Here is a 24,346-nt window from a genome sequence, read left to right as displayed (position 1 = left end):
GGTTGCACCATTGTAGCTTGAGAAAAAAGAAAGCAGCTTATTCTAGTTCTACTGCGATATCGAAGAACTAGCGAACTTAAAAAATAAGAATAATTCACAAATCAGCTCGTTAAGGGCGCCTCCACAGTTGTAAATGCACTTGTTCTTTGTTGGATGAAACTTCGACATACTTCGTGGCTAAACCCTGGTTTGGGCAAGTCGGCTAATGTAACTGAATGCCATAATTAAGGTTAGAAGTTCTAGCCCCCGGCTCCAAAGTAGACTTCTCCCCTTTCGTTGATGCTGTGTTGCCCATACGTAGGGTTCAAATATAGGTTGTCCCTGTATCGTATTTTGTTTTTCATTAATTATATTTCAAAAATGCTTCTCTCCCTAGAATAAATATTCCAATGTTAAGGGTGTTTAATTACAATTTTGTAGTTGCAGGTTATCCTACAACCACATCCCACTATAACTATAATCAATACTAAGTAATTATCCTGAATTCTTTATTGATTATCAAGACTTAATTTGATTTACAAGATGGATACAAGTATTACAACAATTCTACTTGTAAACCTAAATTCACTTTCTCTCTCTCCCTATTTCTAAACCAAGACTTACCTTAGAATAATCTCCCGGAAGCAATGACTCTCTCTCGTTTATATAGGACTTTACATAGTGGATGACAGCTAAGAATCCCATTATTTTCGGGATCACTATGCGACATATTCGCTCATATACAATCGCTCATCTTCGCATAGCATACTTCTTCGCATAATTCTTCACACTTTACTCGTGACTTTGCTGACATCATCTGGTGCGTCATCTCAACTTTTTTATGTGCGATTCTCTTCGCTCAGGTTGTACTCTTCTCTTCGCGTAATTATTATCGTGTGCGATATTTAACTCCTACATTTGCCTCTTCTCATATTGCTTATTCTTCAGAGTGAGTGATGTGAGAAATTATCCTTTTGCAAATCGCACATGCTTGTCTTTTTTTATTTTACTTTGCCGACAATTATCCGGGTTAGAGCTGTCAATTTATAACCCGGCTTGTTTCAACCCGGCCCCGCTTGGCTTGTTGTATAAACGGGCCGGGTTAGGGTTGGCATATACAACCCTACTAGAAAACAAGCCGGGTAAGGGCCAATCCGCGAATTACCCGTCAACCCGTCAAAATTAATAAATATATCCCTCAATCCCACCAACTCTTTAAAATCCATGATTTGCAAACATATATTAGAATTAGTTAATTTTAAATTAATAAATAAAGCTAATTTTGGATCTACCCAAACAAATATAACAATTTTTAGATTTTAAATAATCAATCAATAAATTAAATTACAACTTAGATTCATCAATCACATATTTATTCGGGATGTCCTAAATTGATAAAAGGACTAGCATAATTTAAACAGTGAGTTAGTCTTACTCACATTAATTTAAACTTATAAAATGATAAAAAAAAAAAGTAAAATGCTTAGTTGATGTTAGGGTTCTCTGCCTAAGAAAACTAAAGCGCCGTAACCGGCTATATCGTTGATTAAGTGGCAATAAAAACGTCCACTTTACAACTCAGTGGTGGGGCTTCTAGTTAAACACCAAATTGACCTAGGTTCGACCTTTACTAAATGAATAATCCTAAACAATCCTAAATTTTAAATTTAATTTTTAAATTGATAACATTAACAAGCCAACCCACCAACACGTCAGAGTTGACCCGTCTAGGGCTAGGGTTGGGGTTTTGAGCTTGTTCGTGAATAGTACTAGGGATAGGGTTGACCCTAACCCTAGTACAGGTTGGCAAGCTAGGGCCGGGTTGACCCTAGCTTGCCCCGTTTGACAGCTCTAATCCGGGTTTCAAGTTCCTCTCTACACATGTCGATTTTTTTCCTTTTTACCGGCTTGAAGCGTCTTTAGCCGGTTATTCCTTTTCATCTATTTAAGGATTTTTCCACAATAATCTTTCCCTTCTTCTTCACTTATCCTCTCTCTCTTGTTGTTATTCATGTTCATCTGTTATTACCCATTTCCGTTGTTGTCACTGATTTCTTCTACTATTGTTCTTCCACCATGAACACTGAATCAAAGTTTGTTTCCTTTCTTCATGATGGCTATTGATTTTAACAATTCTTAATTTTTTTTTTTTTTATGAGCTAATTCCCATACTTTCGCAGGAAAAGCTCTTCCATTAGCGCTCTTTGAATCATGCAAAAACCCAAGTCTTCTTCAAGTAAAAATAAGGAATCGCAGAAGAAGAAACCGAGCATTGATAATGAATCTCAAAATAAGGAATCTCACAAGAGGAAGGCTTCGCATAATAAAGAAGTAAGAAATATTTAATTATTCTAAAACAATATTGTTGCCTCTATTTCTTATCTACTTTATTTTCGCAGACTTCCGATGTTGAGATGGTTGATGGTAAGAAGCATAGAGTTAAGAAGTATCGCAAACCCATAGAACTTTCTTCAAACCTTTCCATTCTAGATTTTAGCAATACAGATGTTGTTCCTGTGTCCACAGCTCAGCCTTCGCATACTATTCCTCCTATCACTCCGATAATAAGTCAAACTCTTGAAAAAGATATTTCTGTTACTCATATATCTCCCCAGACTTCTGAGAAGAATGTTCCTGTTACTCCTTCACCAACAAATCCTCTTATGGATGAAAATGCCTATGTTACATATGAAGAACTTTTTAAAGATTCTCATGTGAACAAAGAATTTTCTCTTAGTCAAGTACTAAAAAACACTCCTCCTGATGCCTCTGCGACTTCATCGCATGCAAATCAATCTATTCCTTCACCCATTAACTCTATCTCTCAACTGAACCTATCTCAAAATAAATCCGCCATCCCAACAGATTCTACTACTCCTCTTTCCTTACTGAATTCTTTTCCTTTGAATAAAAAAGCTTTGGATAGTGTAAAACTGGCTACTCAAACTCTATCCGACGTTATCAATTCTGCCCAATCTTTAACTAATGATCCTTGCAAGCTTCTCTCTTGTTCAGCCTTGAACAAGCTTCTTCGTGAATTTCCTGTTGATAAAGCTTCAAGGGATGAGGTCCTTTCTCAAATTGATCTGAGTTTCCACGTCGCTCTAGATGTTCTGGTAATTATCCTTCGCACCTTAACTTTTATCTTCTTTAATGACATTTCCAAGTACTAATTCTCATCTTTTCCTTTTTTAGGAATTTCATCGTCGCGTAATGCTCGCTGAAAAGCATTTTGCATCTAGCTGTTCTCAGTTGGAACTTTCGCAGAAAAATGTTCTTTTGGAAAAGGAAATACAAAGGCAGAGAGGAGAACTCCAAATTTCAAATTTTGAGGCTGAAAATCTTCGCAGCAAAAATCAAAAACTTAGAGGTACTTATTATTATATTTAAGTCACTTATCATATTCTGTATTCCTTCGCATATGTTCATTTTTGTAAATTTCTTCGTGCATTTGTTAAGATTTAAACCAGAAGCGAACAAATGAGAGATATGACTTTCAATTCCTTGTTGAAGATACCCAAGAGAATAACGCGAAGTTGCAGTATCAACTAAATCAATTAAATAATCAATATTCATATTCACTTGATCGTATTGACAATCTTTCCCATGAAAATGACCGTCTCACTCAAAAAATTAATTTTCTTAGTGATCAAATATCTTATTTTTTTTAAATTGACACGCGATGCTGACTTACTTCATCAAACTTTATCAGAAGAAATCCATACTCTTTCTAGGGAGAAACTATCTTTCTCGAAGAAAGAAGCAATGTTTTCACATCAGTATTCAATTCTTCATGAAATAAATGAAAACCAAACGCGAACTCTTCGCGTACTGCAGGAGCAACATGAAACTTCGCTTAAAGATTTAAGCTCCCAGAATGAGAAATTAATTCAGAATTACATAAGTCTTTCTGTGAAGAAGAATCAATTTCAAGAACAATATAGTCAATTAAAGAATTATTATGACATTCTTAAGAAGAAAAATAAATCTCCTTCCTCTGAAGAAAAAAAATTCGCTCTCGTCTCAGTGGTTCAGTTGGTGATGGATTTGATAAGACTATGGAAAGTATGAAGGACAACACCCTTGATTTTTTAAATTCTTTCAAGGTAGTCATCTAGGGTTGACTTCCTTATTATGATTTCTTAGCCTTTTTTCGCATAATATTAATTCTTTATTTCTGCTTATGGTGATGTATTATTCCTTGTAGATTCTGAGAAATCGCACCAGTCTGCTGTTGCTCAATTGAATTCTGAATTATCCAAGGTTCGCAAAGAATATGCAAATTTGGAATTGTCTCGTGGTAACCTTGAGCTCTCTCTTTCTGCGTCTCGAAGCATAGCACGAAGAAGGTTTGCATTTCAGAAAAATTTTATAGAAATAAATGCTAGAAATCTTGAAAGAGCAGTTATTCGCAAAGGCCACTCTAGTTCCCAATCTGTCATGGATGGAATTCTCTCAAGGAACTCTCTTCTAGCAGTAAAACTCCCCGTATGTAATGTGAGTGCGGATGAAGAATATCCTGAGCCCGATAGTGATTTTGACTTTTTAAGCGATGATGAAAAAGATCTAGATGATGAAGAAATTCAGCAAGAAGGAGAGAAATCTACTAATGAAGCCGGTACTGAGATTGAAAATCCTGAATCCAGTGCTAAAGTCTGAAAAGTATCTTGAATAAGATGCTACTGTTAAGCATTCTTAATTTCCCTTCTTTATTTTGTCATATTTTGTTTCTTCGCACGCTTGTTTATTGCAAGGAAAATAATACATTGTTGTTTTAATTCCCATACTTGCCTCTTATTATTTTTCTTATGAGAAACAATCGTGCGAATTTATCAGTGGTTTATTTAATTTACTTAGGAGGTCTTATTTTGCCTTCTTATGTAAAGGTCTTATCTTGCCTCATTTTTGTGCGACGAGATCGCAGGCGGTCTTTGCATTTTAGTACATCGAACCATTGATCTTGTCTTATCTTTTGTATTATTTCCTCTTCAGGTTTGTCGCATAAATATGAAAAGTCTTAATACTCCCATGAGTAAAAACCTTATGATATTTGCATCTTTTGACACAATTCATCTCCCTAATGGAGGGTGCTGTCCTTATCTTCCCCTCTGATTTCCCCTTCAAGGAAGCTCTCCTTTATCTGGTTAAGATTATGGCTCTTCACATCCGGCTTTTCAACAAACAGTTGATTTCGCAATCTCGCATACAAAATAAGATTAAGCTAGAACAAAATCATCTCAATTCTCGGACTATTTTGGAATAAACATCAACCTGCAAATAACCCATGAACAAAAACAATACAAATACCTAAAAACACAGTACTTAGTACCAAAAACAAAAAACCTAACCTTTTTGGTATGCTTCACCTGGCAGGCTTGTCAACACCTAAATCAACAATTGAAGAACCTGCGTATCGATATCAAGGATTCAGCTTACACGGTAGAAAACATGATAATGACATGACATAAGCAATAAATTAATCACATAGACATTAAGTTCCTAAACCCGAATTCATATTTGCAATGTTGTTGCTGTGAAATCAAATTAGATACGAAGAACTCAATTAGCCACATTAAAACTTATAGGAGGAGAATTATCCTTAGGATGAAGGTGTGCGGCAAGTTCATGAAGATTTTAGAATACTGAGATTATTTTCCATTGATTTCAGAGATAAGTTGCTCGATGTGGTTTCACATAGAAAAAAAAAGGAACGAAGAGGGCGTTTGAGAAATCTAAAGAAAATAAGGAATACGATGAACAAAGAGATGGAGAAGGAAGACAAAGCCATAAAAAATCTGTTTACAGGTTTCTTCTTAGGTTTTTTTTTTTGTTTTCGTGTTTTTGTTTGTGTGATAAATACTCTTTATTTTGTGAAAAAATCCTTGTTTTTCTCTCCATCGAGGAAAAGTGGAACGGAACAATTCTGTGAATGGGTGAGGGTCACTGTTCAACGTGGATCCTTATGAGCTTAGGATTTTAAAGAGTTAGATAAGTAATAAATAAAGTAGGGCCATTTCAGTATATGTTTCTTGTATGTCATGCATGTAATTTTTTTTCTTCCGAAGCATATATGTCATGTAAGTTATAAATAACTTGGGATATACCCCATGCCTTAACGACAAACTTTGGGTTGTTGTTATGGTATAATGGTGCTTTCTTAATGTATTTGATGTTTGTTTTATAAATTTATATCTTTATACTTAGTACTGGGTTTATGCTTATTTTGTTGATTCTTCACTTTTAATACAAAGGGGTAAAGATTCTTCTTAAATCCAGCAGAATGTTGGGGTACGTGTGTGTGTTGATTGTTTCCTGCACCATTGAGTACTTAATTTTGTTTCCATTAGCTCCTCCTCTCAATGTTACTTTGGTATAGTCCTCACAGTAGTGGTATGTGAGTGAGTTGGTTTGTGTGTGTAATGAGGGAACAAAAGATGTTGTTTCCGAATAGAAATTGAGGAGGTACATTAAGTACAGATTGAAGTTCTCTTCGCGGAGCTTTTATATACTCAGTATGCAACCTAGTGTTCAGTTTCAATATGTGTTCAATGTAGAACCTGTTGTTCTTCTACTTTTCATGCTCTTCGAATAATTCAGTTGAAGTTTCAACTTCAATGGTGCCTTTTTACTTTTATTTCTTATGTGAGTGAATAATCCAAAGTGCTATGGCCTTATGGAGAATAATCAAATGATAATAATTTGGTTTAAGACTTTGCTTCTTTCACGGTGCACTGATGCAAAAACTGCCTAAGGGGAATAAAAGTATGGCTTTGTTTATTTGCTTTATGATGCTCATGGTGTTGTGTATGTGCTTGTCATAAACCGGTTGGTGTTGGCTAGTGTTAATATACTTCAGCAGGGATGTCTGTTGCTCTTAATGGTGTTCGCCATCAGTTTTTCGTGTGTCTGCAACCAGCACTGCCTGATGTATGGTGACTGCAGTTTTCAAGTTTGGCTGTTGCTTTTAATCTGCGATACTACTGGGAGTTTGTGTACTTCGGCGTGAAGTGCCTTTTATACTCACCTATTCTAGTACGTTTTATGCTACTGTGCCAGTTTTATCTACTACTGCAATCAACTATTCCTATCTTTTCACATTGCTCCATCTCATACTGTTGGTATACTCAACTCAAAAATCTCATCTTGCTGAAGTCCTGCTGCGAATGCCTACATATTTTATGGTCTTCTTCAAGCTATGCTACAACTGTGTCCTAAAACGCAGAAATATGATCCAAGGCTACTCATATTGATGCGACCCTATTTATGTAGCTAGCTTGAGTTATACTTCTATTTGATGGTGTTGAGCTATTCTTCATACACTACCAGTGGATGGAAAATCCTTCTACTGCTAGTTTTTAATCGGTTTCTACTACTGAATGCAAATATCAACTCCACTTGTAAGTCGTAAGTACTTCAACAACGAGCATGGATTTTTTATACAAGAGTGAGCTGTAAATTTTTTCTCGTGACTACAACATTTTCCTTCTCATCTTATGCACATTGGAGGCTTTTTGTGGTATGAATTTTAACTACTACTCTTATCTGCATATCTTCCTGCTGCTACACCTACTCTTCACTGTCATTTTGGCCTGCATTATTATTCTCTCTACTGGTGATAAGCTACTACTTTTGTCAAAGCTCTGCGATTAGATTTCCACCAGCAATATCTCCAATTCAGGCATTGGTTTGTCATTACAGAACAACTTATTTGTTGTTGCCTGCATGTTTGTGGTTTGCAATTGCTATTGGCCCATCAACTGTCTTTGATGTTGCTGTCACTAATATTCGCTTTTATCTCTATGACTGACATATTTTTTGCGCGAGTGAAAGTATGTGTCCAATCTTCAGTTGTCTCTGCCCACTTGAGATTGAGGAGAGGTAATAACATGTATCTGTGTGAGTGAAATATGTGTCGCACGTGAGATAGAGCTGAACTGTAACCTTGCAAACAACACGTGAGACTGGGTATGTTTAGTCTGGTTCTTTTTAAAAGCATTTTGGTGTTTAAAAAAAGCTGAGCAGCACACTATGTCACTAAAACAAAAAATTCTAGCTATTACACCAAATAAAGAAGATTCTGACAGGATAAGATGGGCTCACCACCAGTCTGGAGATTTCTCGGCAAAAAATATTTATAACTTTCTCATTACTCGTAATCCTGATAATGAGAATGATATTGATTTCCCGTGGAAAAAAATCTGGAAGTTACAGACTCTGCCTCGGATCAGGTTGTTTATATGGAAATTAATTCAGAAAGCTTTACCAACCTCGAGTAGGCTAGAGGCTCATAACCCAAAGGCTTCCCATGAGTGTCAAATGTGCAATAAACATGCAATGGAAACGGAAAATCATCTGTTTAGAACTTGCCCTTTTTCCAGAGCAGTTTGGTTTGGTTGTTCTTTGGAAATGGTCAATTCGAGAATTAACACAAATGTGATTAGCAAATGGGTTGAACTTTGGGTCGATGATTAAAACTTCTCTCCATTCAGGGAACAAATTGCAATCATCACTTGGTTCATATGGAAATATAGATGTGAGGTCGTTTTCAGGAAAACGGCTTCGGATCCCTTCCATTTAATTCAGCAGATAAAAACCTTCATCCAGTCTTCAATTATCAAAGAAGAAACCAAATCTCAAGGCATCCGAAAAACGAAGATTATCAAGAAAGGGTGGAATAACTTAAGGTCGGATTGGATAATATTCATTGATGCATCCTTTAAAAAAGAAAATCTATCCATGGGATATGCCTTCATTCTATACTCGGCAGACCAAGAAGCTTTCCTTCATATTTCAGCAGGCTCCGAGTGAGCGTCGTCGACGTTACATGCGGAAGCTAAAGTCCTGGTAAATGCTTTAAAGTGTCTAAAAAATAATATTCTTTCTAGCGTCTGTATAGTCACAGACTGTAAACTCCTTTGGGAATCTATATCCAAAAAGGATACAGGAGCTTCATGGTTGCGGAGAATACTATTAAAGAAGCAATTCACTTGTTGGACAACCTTCCTCAAGCTCAGGTTAAATTTATAAATAGGGATTACAATGCTGCCGCGGACTCCGTTGCAAAAGAAGTAAGGATCAGAAGACTTCACCACATGTCAACACACTTGTGCCAACGTGTGCGAAAAGAGAGTATTAATTCTAATATTTTTTGATGAAAATGAAATTGTAGATCTTCTGTATTACATTGCTTAAGTTAATATATTAACCTTTCCCATCAAAAAAAAAATATTTACATTAAAGTACCATCTTATACAACAAAGGTTGAGGTTTCAAATTCTCCAGCAATACAAGGTCCTCCTGAATCTTTGAGGCCCACTTTTAGAAATGTATTCTACTGCATGGAAGTGATACACTCAACACGGACTGGATCCCGCGGTTGTACCGCAAGAGAAAGTTAGAAAACCCTGATGACCCGGCGGTTTTATAGGGGATGGGTTTAGTGTGGGTCCCACCATCTCTCACACACTCTCATTCTCGGAATGTCCCGCGGGATACTAATCGTTACCGGTAAATTTGTAATAGCTCTTGACTTTCTTACTCGTGTCCCACGTAAAATGTAATTGTTGAACTAATTTGTAAAAATCTCTTAAATTAGGATTTGAGAAGACCTTAGACTCCTTGGTCGATGAACCTCTTTTTTCTGAAAAGTACGTTGAAGGTTTTTCCACCAATGAAACTAAGCAATATCCATATAAGATATGTTCTTCTGAATGATATTATCCACTAATTCTTTTGCATGCACGTTCTGTCATTCTTGTCGCGCTCTTTAAACATTCAACTATAAATACGTGCATCTAACTTAAGAAAAAATACACACAATTTCAAGAAACTTAAAAGATTTACATTTTGTTTTCTATTTTCTAAAGGCAGTCCAGCCTGAATTACTGAATTAACAAGCTCCTTCGCTTAGCAATGGCATCTAGTACTAAGAACTCACTCTCCTTGCTATTCATGGCTTTCGTCCTCATGGCTGTAGCAAGTGAATTGGCAAATGCAAGTTCGTTCACAGTATATCGTTTATCAGGTTGCAGCGGCCAATCTCAAACGTACCGTTGTGGATGCAACAACCTTTTATATATGGGTGGTTATCGATTTACTTACACTGGTCAAACTGCTAGAATGTACAACACAGGAAATTGTCTAGGTGCGAGCGTTACTACTTTCAGCAGCAGCGGTAGTCGGTGCGCTGGAGTTGGATGGAGGAGTGTTAACCTCCAGTGTTAAGTGAATTCCTCAATTGTGGATGTTTAGGAATGGCCTTAGGTATCGTAGTGATATCTATATCACTACGTGCTTTCTAATAAATAAAGTAGGTCCATTTCATTACGTGCTTCCTAAGTGAGTAAGTTATAAATAAACTCGGAATGACTCTGTCGTACCGATTAATTTTGGGTTGTTGTTATTGCAGAATGTTATTTTCTTAATGTATTCGATGTTTGTTCGATGTTTGTCTTATAAATGGATCTTTTATATTTAATAGTGGTATTAGGAAATAATATGAGAGTCTATATTTAGAAGATATGCACATTAAGTTGTGAGAGTTATATTAGGAAAGTGTCTATGTTTAGAGTTTGATCTTAGTTAGGAAAGTACCTTGAGTGGTCGTCAAGTTTGTGAACAATATAAATAGGTTGTTGAGCCATGAAAGTTGACACCGAATTATTATCAATGTAGTCTTTTATGTTTCCGCGTTTATGCTCTCCTCTCTCTTGCTCGATTCTTAACATGGTATCAGAGCAAGGTGAGAGGGAGAGAGGAGAGGAAGAGCAAAATCAGATGAGCTTTTCGGAAAGAGTTTACAAAGGTGCAATAAGAAAAAGAAAAAAAAAAGAAAAAAAAAGAAAGAAAAAAAACGCAAGGTTTACTACCGCTTAGGTTACTTTCCGTGACTTTTTGTCTGTCTCATGAGGGTATTGAAAGAAAAGAAGGATTTGAAGCAAGGTGAGCATGAAGTTTACGGAGGAAAAATACCAGATAAAGAAGAAATAGATCTCTTATGATTTTAGGTTTAGAAAAAGAGCTGCTTCCTTCGACTGTGGTTGATTTGGGAAATAGGAATTGAAGTTTGGGTTTGAACGGAGAAGACATGAACAGAAGGATTTGACTTTTGTCGTTGATTTTGATGATTGATGGCTGAAGTATGAAAGTTTTTAATATTTGTGATTGATTAGAAAGCATGGGTTATGATTAATGGAAGAGAATACATAGAAGAAGATGGAAGGCAGTGGTTGTTTATCTGCAGCGATGATGATGCCACTGTCATCGGAGATTCATGGTGGTGATTGATTATCGACAATGGAGTCGAGAGGTTATGATGTTGTCATTGTTGGCAGTGAAGATGATGATCTGCTGCTATTTTTAAAAGATGAAGATGGAATAAAAAGCTCATGGTAGGACAGAGATGGTTGGCAGTAGATATCGCATTTAAAAAAAAAAGTTAGGGTTCTGACGTGAATCGAAGTTAATAAGGAAACATGGGTTGATTGAACTATTTTTAGAAGTCAACATAAAAAGGAAGTTCGGTACGTGAGATTCAAACTCGTGAAGGAGCTTGGCAGTGAATGGCTGATGAAGATTCGCTGTAATCGGCCATGGAGTTGGTACTCATTAGACGAGATGTAGAAGTTCGAGTAGGAAAACAGGGAAGATTGAGTTCAAGTTTGGACAAAGAAGCAGTTGGTTGATTCTGTTGATGATACAGAAGCGTGACTGAATAATTGTCACAGTTGGACAGAAGTGTTACTCGGAAATAGTAACAGAATGGGTGTTAGAAAGGTTAATGTCACAGTTGCGAGAACTGGTACGAAGAATAGTGTGATTGAAGGACAGTTAAATGTTATTGAAGAATTGTTACAAAGATGTAACAGAAGAAACAGTCACAGTTAGCGACAGTAACAAAAGTGTGATAACAGTGGAAAAATGTGACAGTTTTCTGGAAGAGACGTTGCAGAAAGCAGTTTTTGGTGAAGGTAAAGAAGTTATAGGGTAAGTGGTTGTTTCAAAGGGTTAAGTCATGAATTCGAAATCAATGAGGATGGAGGATCAAAGCTTGTATTGCAGTCAAGAAGGATTGGTACAGTTTGATGGCGGATCAAAGGTATTTCAGTAAAAAGGACTGGTACGGTTTGATTAAATTGACTAGAATTTAGAAACTTAGAATGACAAGGTAAGTTGAGTGGTTATGTTTCAGCTTAAGGGAGAATTTTTGGCAGAAACATGGTGATTGAAGAGTTTGTGGCAGAAACTTGGAAGTCTTACAAAGTGTGGTAGACTTTGTGTTGGTTATTGCTTGTGGCAGAAGTGTAACAAGAGAAAGATTGTGAGAGAATCTTAAAAAAAGAAGTGTGAAGGTTTCGCAACAAAATCGTGACTGGAACAAGAGAATAAGAAACAACATTCATGTTGTGAAGAAAAAAAAAAAAGAAAAAACAATCACCAAGAGGTGATGAGAAAAAGAACAACAATAGTAGGACCGAAATGTCCTTAAACTACGAAGAGGACCGAAATGTCCTTAAACTATGAAGGGGACCGGAATGTCCTTAAACTTCCATTGGGACCGCAATGTCCAAAAACTACGACCGGGACCGAAATGTCCTTAAACTTCCGAAGAGGACCGTAATGTCCTAAAACTATGATTGGGACCGTAATGTCCTAAAACTTCCGAAGGGGACCGAGATGTCCTAAAACTATGAAGATGGGACCGAGATGTCCTAAAACTACGAAGATGGGACCGAAATGTCCAAAAACTACGAAGGGGACCGAAACGTCCTTAAACTACGATCTGAAGATTTTTTTTTCACAAAAGTGTTGAAAAAAAAAAGACGAAAACTGAAGTTAAATTTCTTTTGTCCAAGATGGGAATTCGCGATCTACATGCTCCATCTTGAGGGAGGGTATTAGGAAATAATATATGAGAGTCTATATTTAGAAGATATGCACATTAAGTTGTGAGAGTTATATTAGGAAAGTGTCTATGTTTAGAGTTTGATCTTAGTTAGGAAACTACCTTGAGTGGTCGTCAAGTTTGTGAACAATATAAATAGGCTGTTGATCCATGAAAGTTGACACCGAATTATTATCAATGTAGTCTTTTATGTTTCCGCGTTTATGCTCTCCTCTCTCTTGCTCGATTTTTAACAAGTGGGCTTATATTATTAAATCACTCATTATACTTGGTTCCTCAGTTCTCCATAGTTTAATGTGGTTACCAGCTGCTGGCTTCCATGTTGAAGTTATTAACCCAGGGAAAGTTGATAAATGCAATGATCGTCGAGTCAAGGATGTTCTAACACAAGCTCCATAGACTAAAAGGAACTAGACGAATCTCCCGTTGAAAAAAAGAAGAAGAAGCCAATCTCCCAGTATAAAAGAGAGTGTGAGAAATTAATCCGAGTACTAAGACTCAAGCATTGAAGTTCTCGCTTCACGACTCAGGTCTAAATCAATAGTTTTCTTCAAATCTTTTTTTGGTGCTCTGATCCCAAACTACCCAAGTAACGGCATCCAGGATAAAATGATATATGGACGTAAATATAAAGGATAAAAAATCGCATCATTTAATTGTTATTTCTTAAGTTAAGCTCTCTCTCCACCGGATTTTGTTAGAGGTGGCCAACTTTTTGGTTATAATGTTTTTGTTTTTTTGAAGCATAATCGTCTTTAGTTGATTTAATGGGCAGTATAACCATGCTTTGGGATGTCCATGGCCACAGGCAGTACATATTTTAGAGGACGGTACTCGTTTTTGCTCTCCTAAGAGCAACTGCAGTGGTGCGAGTATAACCAAAGACCAAAGAGGAAAAAAAAGACCAAATTTTGGGTTTAATCTGGTCTGTGACCCTACGGTGGAAAAACTAAATTTGGTCAGACGGACATTATACCAACGCCTGGTGTGGGGCGTAGAATATACCAACTTCTGGTGTGGGACGGGGAGTATACGTTCGCCCGGTGTAGAAAAAAAAAAGAGAAAAGAAAATAAAGTGGGGCGGAGGTATTATGCCCGCTCCATGCATTTGAAGTCATTTGAAGTTTGTAAAGAGTGGGGCGGAGGTATTAAGCCCGCCCCACACAAAAGATTAAAAAAAAAAAAAGACGGGCGTGCATTATACGTTCGCCTGGTGTGGGGCGTGGACTATACGTCCGCCTGTGGTGGGACGTGGACTATACGTCCGCCTGGTTATGGGGCGTGGACTATATAAACGCCCGACTATATTTGGGTTTGATCTTGGTCGCAGACCAAATTTGGTCTGGATTTTAGTCTTTGATCGATGATCCGTCCCGCTACGCCTATCAACTGGACACTATATTTGGGTTTAGTCGTCCATTGTGGACGCTCTAATAACTCCCAACTCCTAATTGAAGTGGGTGGTGTGCTCAACTTGTTTCTATTTCCTCGACTTTCTTTCTTTGAAGGTTAGGTTTTATGGCCGATGGCTGCTGCTTCAAAAAGAATAATATCACGAGAAGAAGATATTATGGCAAAGACTTGAACAAAGTCGTCCAGATATTATCAACCAAAGCCATCCACAAAGTGGTCCAGCGGTTTTATGGCCGATGGCTGCTTCCAAAAGAATAATATCACGAGAAAAAGATATTATGGCAAAGACTTGATCAAAGTCGTCCAAATATTATCAGCCAAAGCCATCCACAAAGTGTTCCAGCTTTAATGCAGTAATAATGATTTTTTTACTAAAGAGGTTTTTATTTCAACTAGATACCGTGGATGACCCATGTGAATACCTAATATAGGGTGTATACGTGTCATGATTCGATATCGGATATATGCAAGGCAGCCGGCCCCTGATGTTTGAATTCATATCTATAATACAAAACAACATATGTTTCTGAGCTTTGGACGGACGGATAACATTTTGAGAGACAAACAAGTGATCCGACCATCTCAGTCTTGTCCCAGCCAAAGACATCCAGCGGGTGTAGTGTTTGTAACCTTCTTCCATTATGGAAATATTAATAACCCTCTTAATAAACTGAAAAAATAAATGCCTCATTAAGAAAATAAACCAAAAAAAATAAATCTTACAACCATGTTTCAACCATTGAAATTAAAAAAAAAAAAATCTTTGACACGTATCTTTAAAAAAAAATTAGCCATCTTTTAACAACCTGCAAAATACAAACAATTATTATTTTTAAAATAATAAAAGTAATTTTCATTGTACTCATTGTGTAAAGTAAGGAATCAAAAAATAAAACTAATGATTTTCATTATACTCATTCTACAAAAGGAACAATGAGTAATGCATATATATATATATATATATTTCAAAAAATGCTTCAAAAAAATTTCCAAAAAAATTACTCACAAAAGATTTAACCTTACGCCGTGGGCCTAATTTTTTTGAAACGTTTTTCTGGAAACGTTTAGTGACTTCTGATGGAATCGATAAATCTCTTCTTTTAGACCAAAAAAAATCTCCTCCTCTTTTAATTCCAATATTTTCAATTGCTTTGGATCCTCTATTTACTCCACCATTATCCTCCCACAATTAAGAGAGTTGCTTACCCATAAATAAGTTAAAACCGTTCATGCTCTAAGGTATGCAGGCAATGAAAGGACCGCTCCTTCATGACTAGCACGTAATAACCCATTCCAAAAGAAAAAACGTCCAAACAATTGATTATGTTCATAATTACAATTATCAATGAGCAGTGTATAAATAAAGGAGTGTATTTCTTCAACCACACACATTCACTCATTTCCAACTCATTCACTTATTCCAACTTATTTTTTTGGTGAAATTTTTAGCTTAAGATATCAACATGCCAAACATGATTATCCGCAACCCCATAAAAACTGTTGCCCAAGTTTGCTTTGTTTTCGAGAATGCATGATTGCAATGAAAACAAACCTGCAATACTCAGGTTAGTTGCAAGAAAATGGGAAGAGATCGATTTCATGGCGACCAACGAAGTCACTACTTTGGATTTCCTAATGATTGATGAAAACTTGAGTATATTGTTATTTCGATCTGAATTTAACTTTTTTTCTAAAAGAATAAAATATTAGTGACACCTTCTAATCATTTTTTACATAATTGCGATGAAAATAAAATTGCAATACTCAAGTTTCGTATTGCCAGAAAATGAGAATATGTCGATTTCATGGCTACCAACTAAGTCAATGCTTTGGATTTACTAATGATTGATCAAAACGTGAGTATATTTTAATTTCGGTCCAAATCAAACTAATGTTCTTTTTAATAAAAATATTAGTCATGCTATCTAATCAATCTTGATGTCCAACACAGGAATATACCACGCACGCCGTCGTCCCTAAGAATTTTATATCGGAAGTTCACAACATTGCTCCATTAGGGGACTCTATTCACTCTCTAAGTTCAATACCAAGACGGAGAAATCCAGATTTCGTCCTTCAAAGAATGATCAACGAGGAATTTTTATCAAAAACTATTATTTGAAGTCTAAAGAATATCGTGAAAAATTATTAATCTATTATTTACGTGTAACCGAAATTATAATTATTTGGATTAAGATTTATTGTCTACAAGTTCTCATGTGTCGACTTAAGCCTCATAGTGTGTGGTAATTATTAAAATTATTCTATCGGCACGAGTTATTTCTTGTATATACATACGATACTAAGTTTTCAACAAGTGGTCCCTTTTCTGCTCCCTTCACGTTACGAGGAGATCTTATCCAACGGTGGTGATCTGAGTAAAGTAATAGCCGGAGGACGTGGCTATTGTTGGGAGTCAGAGAAAACTATGACGTCCACCCGAAATATGCAACCGGCAACCATCGAGACGCGTGGTCTAGTAGTGTTGGACGAAAAAGGACAGTTGTGCACATAAATTTCACAAGGACAGTTGGAAAGGCATACCTAAGCCTCAACAAGCGAAGGCATGTAAACTATGATGGTGAAGGTATTCAATATTCACAACTAGAATTTGAAACAGGAATTGTTCGCCGAGCAGCAACATCATTAGTAGAGGAAGAATGAAATATTGTGTGATGGTGTCATTCTCAGCAAGTTAATCTCCCAATAGTCACTCCTACCAGCAATACGCGAAAGTCCCCTTCTCGGATAGGAAATAATGGACAACCGAACGTTAGTGTGGATCCGTCTCTAACCGCCTCTAATGAGCATACTGTACAACACTTGGTGTTGGGGTGCAATAATCAAAATAAGAAAAAAATCAAATAATCAAAAGTTATTGATACTTAGCTCATATATAATGGAAGTGATCGTTTCGATGAAACGAACGAGCTTCCCAAATCTCTGCAACAACAACAAGGCAAAACTTTGGAAAAACAGGGTGAGTCACGTGTTCAACACGTTGTCCTTAAGACATTAGCGGCCGGCTACGTTCAACACGTTTTCTTTAATACATTAGCGTCCGGCTACACTCAACAGTGATGTTATAGCTCTCACGGGGCGGATATCTCCAGGATAAAATACCCTACTACTAGCATATGTAGTAGATGATCAACTTGAGCTTGGAAACTCCGAAAAAAATGCTAAAGAAAATCGCGAACGTTAAAGAAATCACTATAAAATATTTCCCTTGGGGGTCTCTCTAAAAATTAGAGAATCCCCTTTCCTATAGATTTTACAAAAATAGAGAATTTGTTTATATAATGATATAATACAACTTAAAAAGATGAACTCCCCGATGTGGGACTAAAAAGTTTCATTCAAAAAAGAAAACAATAAGTTATTAATTTTCTTAAAAACTTTAAAAATAAATTTTCTATAATTGTTTTCGGGGAACTTTTTTTCTATCCAAGTTTATATTTTTTCTATATCAGAAACCCTTCATTAAGATTCCTTATTTCACAAACCCATAATTATTTATAATATAAATTGTTTACAAAAATAACCTTTTACCTAATAAGGAAATTAATTCTATTTAAAAAAGAAAACGTTAAACTATAATCCCAAAATTAACTCGTTTTTCCTTGTTTATCTCCCTAAAAATTAGTTATCCAATTCTTTTTTGAAAATAAAAAACGGTTGTTAAAAATTCAAATCCCTTGAATAACTCGTTGGACTTTTCCTACAACTAATTTATTTTGTACCTCTTTATTTATTTCCCAAATAAAAATAGCAATATGATGTGAATTTCATTTTTTGAGAAATAATAATGTCATGCGAGATTACTGAAAATCCCACCTTTTTTGGTGATAATTCCATTTTCCACGAACGCAATCTGTGAAAATTTCAATTTTCCATCATGCGAGAAAGATGAAATTTTTTGTTTTCATACGAGATTGGTGATAATTCCAGTTTTCGTCAACGCGATTTGTAAAAATTTCAATTTTCCGTCGTGCGAGATTGGTGAAAATTGTTGTTTCATCCGTAATAAAGTGGCCTGGTTAGAAAAATCGGACTTAAAATTCCGGTTTTCACAGTCTCGATTGTTGAAAATTCAATTTTCTCCTCCAGAGATTGGTGATAATTCCAGTTTTCGCAAACCCAATTGGTAAAAATTTCAATTTTCCGTCATGCGAATTGGTGAAAATTTCTGTTTTCACTAGTAATAACCAGTCGGTCTAGATTCAACTTGTTAAGATTGCAATTATCACTGATTCTTTCCAAGGCAACCTAAAAACAAAAATCGAAAGAAAGAAAGTATATGTATCGAAAATCGAATAACAAAACAGATGAAAAGTCTAAAGTAGATTGATATGGGGCGTATGCAATCACAATGACCATGTTTAGAAGAAGGTTAAAAGTATTCTGCTACTATAGCTGAAGAACAAAATATGGAACTATAACATAACACCGTATTGTGTTAACACCAAGATTTATGGATCCCGTAGCTTTATCCAACTATTGTGTTGTGTGTGTAATTTGATCATAATAAAATAATGGAAAGTACGTGAACTTTAAATCAAAATCAATTGTAATGGAGAGTGCTCGGTTTGGTTAAAACATAGAAGTGATTTCCTAACACTATGTGCACGATGGTGATGTACTAAGAGTTTAGGAAAAGGTCAAACAATGGCAGATTTTAGTATGATAAAGAAGAAAATAAGAAGACAACAAATTAAAAAAGGTGTAATCTAAACACCGGGTTTGTTGTAATCATAAATTTATTCTTTAAGTTAAAGAGTATAAGAAACCTAAGGAGGAAGAAGAAAGTGATTGGCGAGGAGGATGCCCTAGTTAAAGACGTATCTGACGTAAGAAAACGGAAAGAAAGTGGTAGTATGGTCTTTAAATTTCCCAATTAATGAGAATACTTTACCGAGCCGAAAGTTATGGGGTAATCTTAATTGGCGACTTGATTGGAGAAAAATAAGGTAACGAATTTTGACGGGATTTTTTTTTAAATGTTTATAATTTATATTAATAATTCATAATTAATTAAGGTTAATTCAATCCAAAATAAATGTGAAAAATTTAAATTCAATCTAAACTACTAATCTTAACCGGGCTACACATATATACAATTTTAATGATGGGTTTTTAAACGAGAGTGAAACCAAACTTGGATTCCTCAGAAATTTTAATGAAAATACACAGATAAATATGGTAAATCTATACCCAACACAGACAGATCTTGGTATATGCGATACTGTTTTCTCGATAAACCAACGAAAATCGCGCTCTCTCTCTGAAGTCGGACCCAAAAGCATAACATGCTAATCCAGGAAATGCAAGGCCCATCATGATGGTATTCTCGATGATTCGTGTATAGAATGATGGGCCGTTCCAAAAACGTAATGTATAAAACTGGGCATTTCAACTGTATTCTAATTAAACATCTCACTAAACGCCAATTTATTCAAAGTTAGGAAATAAAGAAGAGAAAATGGGTCAATTAAATGGACGAGAAAATGTCAAACCACGTTCTGGTGGACAGCTAAAATTCGTTCTGGATCAAATGGACGAGATCCAACTCATTCTTATACTGACCATCATATCCCTGAAACAATTTTAAAATTTTTTCTCTAACATTACTCATTCTTTTCCGAAAGCGCCGAGAGACTCATTCGCCACGACACTCAACACCACCATCATCAATTAACCACTCAACACCACCATCATCAATGTATTTGTGCACTCGCACAATTCACTACATCCTTGAACACTAATACCACGAGCACTAGTCACATCATTTCTTTCTTCTAAATAACTACAACAAAATAATTCAATTAGAAACATTTAACCCAACAAAATAATTTTGTTAGAGAAACATAAACAATTAATCAGAAATGAAACTATTAGAAGACATTAAAATCTCTCCAGATTTTGTTTTCTTTTTTTGCTCGGGCAAGATCCCTTTGGTAATCGTATGGGCTTGGTCCTCGTGCATACTCTGTACCGTCCATGTCCACTAAGATGGAACTTGAAATTTTTTCTTTTTTCTTCCGGAGTCCGAGGAAGCGACCTATTCTGATACTGAGTCCAATTAGATTGATTTGAGAATTTTTTCTCCTTTCTTTTTCGTTTTTTTTTTTTTTTTTCTTTTTTCTTCGTATTGAGGGTAAAGGATTAAGTCGGGGTATTTAGGGATCCGTAAGTATTTTGTTATGTGAAACTATGAAATCTAGAATTTATGTTTGTGCTGTTATGTACTGATGTTTAAGCAAACTAATTGAGCCGACCAACCGGAGGGTCCGAAGGGAGGGAGTCCCTTTTATGGTCACTTTTGGGTAATTTAAAACCTAACATAAATTTGCAATTTCATAAAAAGGTTTTGGTAGTCTGCACTTGATAATTCCAAAATATCCCTTCCTTTTAGTCAAATTACTATAATTCCATACGTATCATATTCTTTAAGAGTATAATTGGCAACCAAACTTTAATATAACATATCTAAAAATCCGTCCCTTAGAATTTTACAAATTTTATCTCGTTGGAAAGGTCATAAAAAAAGCTACGCAATGAGTATAAAAAACAGTATCGAATTTAAAGTTTTAACGGAAAATTTGGAGGTATTTATCATTTTAGGCACAATTTTAGAAAATTAAATGTATATCCATTATGCAAACCACCACAAGGATACATAATACTTTATGTAGCCATATCTTAGTTTATGCATCAACTAATTTTCCTTTGCAACTAATAAAACGATGTACTCCCTCCGTTTCAAGAAAAACGATATTTTTATTTTATGCACAATTCTTGAAAATTGAATGCAAAGCTATTATGCAAACCACCATAAAGGTCGCATAACACATCATGCAACCATATTTTGGTTTATGGATCAACCAATTTTTCGTTTTACAAAAAGTCATAATGTCACATTCCGTTTCAGGAAAAGTGATACTTTCATGCCGTTATTTTCGCTCTGTTTAGGGAAAAGTGATACTTTCGCTCCGTTTCAGGAAAAGTGATATTTTCGCTCTGTTTAGGGAAAAGTGATACTTTCGCTCCGATTCGGGAAAAGTGATTCTTTCCGCCGTTTCAAAAAAAGTGATATTCTGGCTGCGTTCCAGAAAAGTATCGCTCCGTTTCAGAAAAAGTAAAAAGTTATGCTTTTTCTGGAACGGAGCCAGAGTATCATTTTTTCTGAAACGGAGCGAAAGTATCACTTTTTCGGAGAAAGAACGAAAGTATTACTTTTTCTGAAACGGAGTGAAAGTATCAATTTTTCCGAAACGGAGCGAAAGTATCACTTTTTCATAAACAAAGCGAAAATAGTCGTAGACAAACCCCATCTTTAGATTCTTCTTCGATCGGCCCTCCCATCGTGACAACGGTTGTACTAGTATATTTTTCGTCTACTGGTTAACACGTTCACAATGATCAATGATCCGTGCGTACGTAATTGGCGAGCCAAAAAAATGCTATGGACATTTTAAGTGAAGGAATTTTTTATTTCTTTTATTTTTTTTTGACGAATTGTACAAAATAATTAATAGAAAAGTATCTTTTTGATTCGCGTCCATTTAAACAATATCAAAATTTACATGTCCTTTTCACGCAGAAATTATTATCTCTCAGGGCCAATCGACTAATTTTGTGAATCAGTTATTATGTCGGTCTTGGTAATGGATAAACATTTCATACATGTGGTTCAACCGCTGATTTTATTTAGAAAAAATTTCTTTGTTGATTCGATACCGAGATAGATAAACACGGGATAGGAAACATGGACTGGAAATTACAGCGGTGAGGAGATAACATTCCTAAATGATCGTACCTTGTAAAGTCAAGGAGATGATTCCTACAGAATAATCATCACGGCAGTACATGAAATAAATTAAGATCGAAACTCGAATTAATTAGAGTAGTGGATCTAGTCGATTAACCTCTTTCTTTTTTTCTTTCGTTTTTGGTTGGAGAAGATCAGACCTTCTATTACTGTAAGCTGAGACTTGCCGATAGCTGGGCTGATAATTTCTGGCCGACTTTGTTGAAGTTTTTCCGTCTTATCTATTATCATCCTTTCAATTAATTAATCATGGAAATAAGCATATCCTCATCCATAATCAATGGAAACAGCATAAACCTACATTTACGATATTGCTTCTCCATGCACGTTTTTTTTCTTTGGTTGTTAAATAAGGGATTTTTTCCATACACGGTACCGCCATTAATGACCCGCTTGTTGTGTTCTTTGAGCATTTAACTATATATACGGGCATCTAACTTAAGAAGAAAACTCACAATTTCAAGAAGAAACCTAAAGAAAGAAAAAGAAAATTTCTCGTTTTGCTTTCTATTCCTTAAGGAGGTACTTCAATCTGAATTGCTCATCAGTTAGCTATGGCATCTAGTAAGAACTCACTCTCCGTGCTATTCATGGCTTTGGTCCTCATGGCTGTTGTAAGTGAATTGGCAACTGCAAGTTCGATAACAGCATATGGTGGACCAGGTTGCGCCGGCAGACGTGTTAGGTTAGATGGGTGTGGATGCTCGAACATTGTTTTCCGGAATGGTTATGAATTTGTTTACACTGGTCAAACTGCTAACATGTATAACCAAGCAGACTGTCAGGGTGTGAGCAATTTCGCTTTCAATGCCAATGCTAGTGGGAGCAGCCCCTTTGGATGGAGGAGCGTATTCATCCAGTGTTAACTGTCAAATAAATCCAGTTGTTTTTTTTTTTTTTTGATGAGAAGTGAAAGATTTATTAAAAAGAGGAGAATATACAAAAGTCTACAAAAGGTAGACAAAACAAAGAAAGGAAGCAAAACAAGAAGAACTAGAGACTCTGTCGAACACTGTCTCCCAGTTATAAACAGAGTTTGAAAAATTCAGATGAACCCTGTTTCCAGCAGCACTAGCCCAGGACAGCACAAGAGCCTTGACATCCACTGCAATTTCAGAATCAGTCTTGAACTATACTTGTCCTCAAAGATGCGACAATTTCTTTCTCTCCACAGGATCCAGACTATTGCAGAGGGAATAAGATCCCAGACTACCTTATCGTTACTTGATAGAGAACTATGAGACCAAGAATGAGCCAGCGAATACATAGTCTCTGGGAACACTCACGCCCAATGCGTTTTAGGCATAACAGCCATCCAAGTTTTATATGCCACTTTACAGTGTAGTAAGAGATGTTCCTGAGACTCATTACAATTACCACAAAGAATGCAAGAGCTATAAACTTCCGTCCCTTTTCGATTTAACATATCTAAGGAGTTTAATTTACCATGAACAGCATACCATAAGAGGAAAGAGACTTTTGGTGGAACTCCATTCTTATTTACGAAATGATGTGGAAAATTATCAACACCAGCAACAACAGTGAGAGTATGATAAAGAGATTTAACTGAAAAACCGCCTGAGTTGTGAAGCTGCCAACGCCTAGTATCGGGAAGAGTGTCTATAACAGGAGGATCACTACCAATAACGTTGAGTAACCCTGCTAACTGAGTCACTTCCAAGTTATTAAGAATTCTCTTGAAATCAAATCTCCATGCACCGTCAGGAGTAATGTGATCAGCCAGACTACCGAATTGATGTCTATCCAACTTGCAAAGATGGTTAAAACAAATTGCCAGGGAAGAAGTACCTATCCACTTATCATACCAGAAGGACACTCTAGTACCAGAATGAATGCACAAAGAGGAGTTATTAGTAATCATATCTCTTGTTTCAGAGATCATTTTCCAGCAGGAGACTCCATGAGAAGAAAAAACTGGACCTGGAACCCAATTTGAGTAGTCGCAACCATATTTCTATACTATGAGCTTATACCATAAACTGGTTTTCTCTACACCAAACCTCCAACTCCACTTCGCTAAAAGAGCCATATTCATAAGCTTCAAGTTAAGAACTCCTAACCCTCATCTATCTTTATCAGCATAAATCATTTCCCATTTTATCAAGTGAGAACAACTATTATTTCCCCAAAGAAAATTCCTCATTTTCTTTTCTAAAATTTTGATCACAGAAATTGGAGCCTTGAACAGGGAGAAGTAG

At 36.0% G+C, this 24,346-nt stretch overlaps 2 protein-coding genes across 2 annotated transcripts; both read left to right on the top strand.

The window, feature by feature from the left end:
- The first annotated feature begins 9,891 nt into the window (after positions 1-9,891).
- Positions 9,892-10,203, top strand: LOC113340604 (antimicrobial peptide 1-like). The gene has a single exon (XM_026585729.1). It carries the CDS (start codon positions 9,892-9,894, stop codon positions 10,201-10,203), a length of 312 nt encoding a protein of 103 aa, XP_026441514.1.
- A 12,478-nt stretch (positions 10,204-22,681) lies between these two features.
- Positions 22,682-22,993, top strand: LOC113340603 (antimicrobial peptide 1-like). Its single transcript, XM_026585728.1, has one exon. It carries the CDS (start codon positions 22,682-22,684, stop codon positions 22,991-22,993), a length of 312 nt encoding a protein of 103 aa, XP_026441513.1.
- Positions 22,994-24,346: the final 1,353 nt, after the last annotated feature.

This window comes from Papaver somniferum, unplaced genomic scaffold (assembly GCF_003573695.1).
Source record: "Papaver somniferum cultivar HN1 unplaced genomic scaffold, ASM357369v1 unplaced-scaffold_22, whole genome shotgun sequence".
NCBI lineage: Eukaryota > Viridiplantae > Streptophyta > Magnoliopsida > Ranunculales > Papaveraceae > Papaver > Papaver somniferum.
The sequence above is the reverse complement of the archived record's forward strand: the minus strand, read 5'-3'. Positions and strand labels throughout refer to the sequence as shown.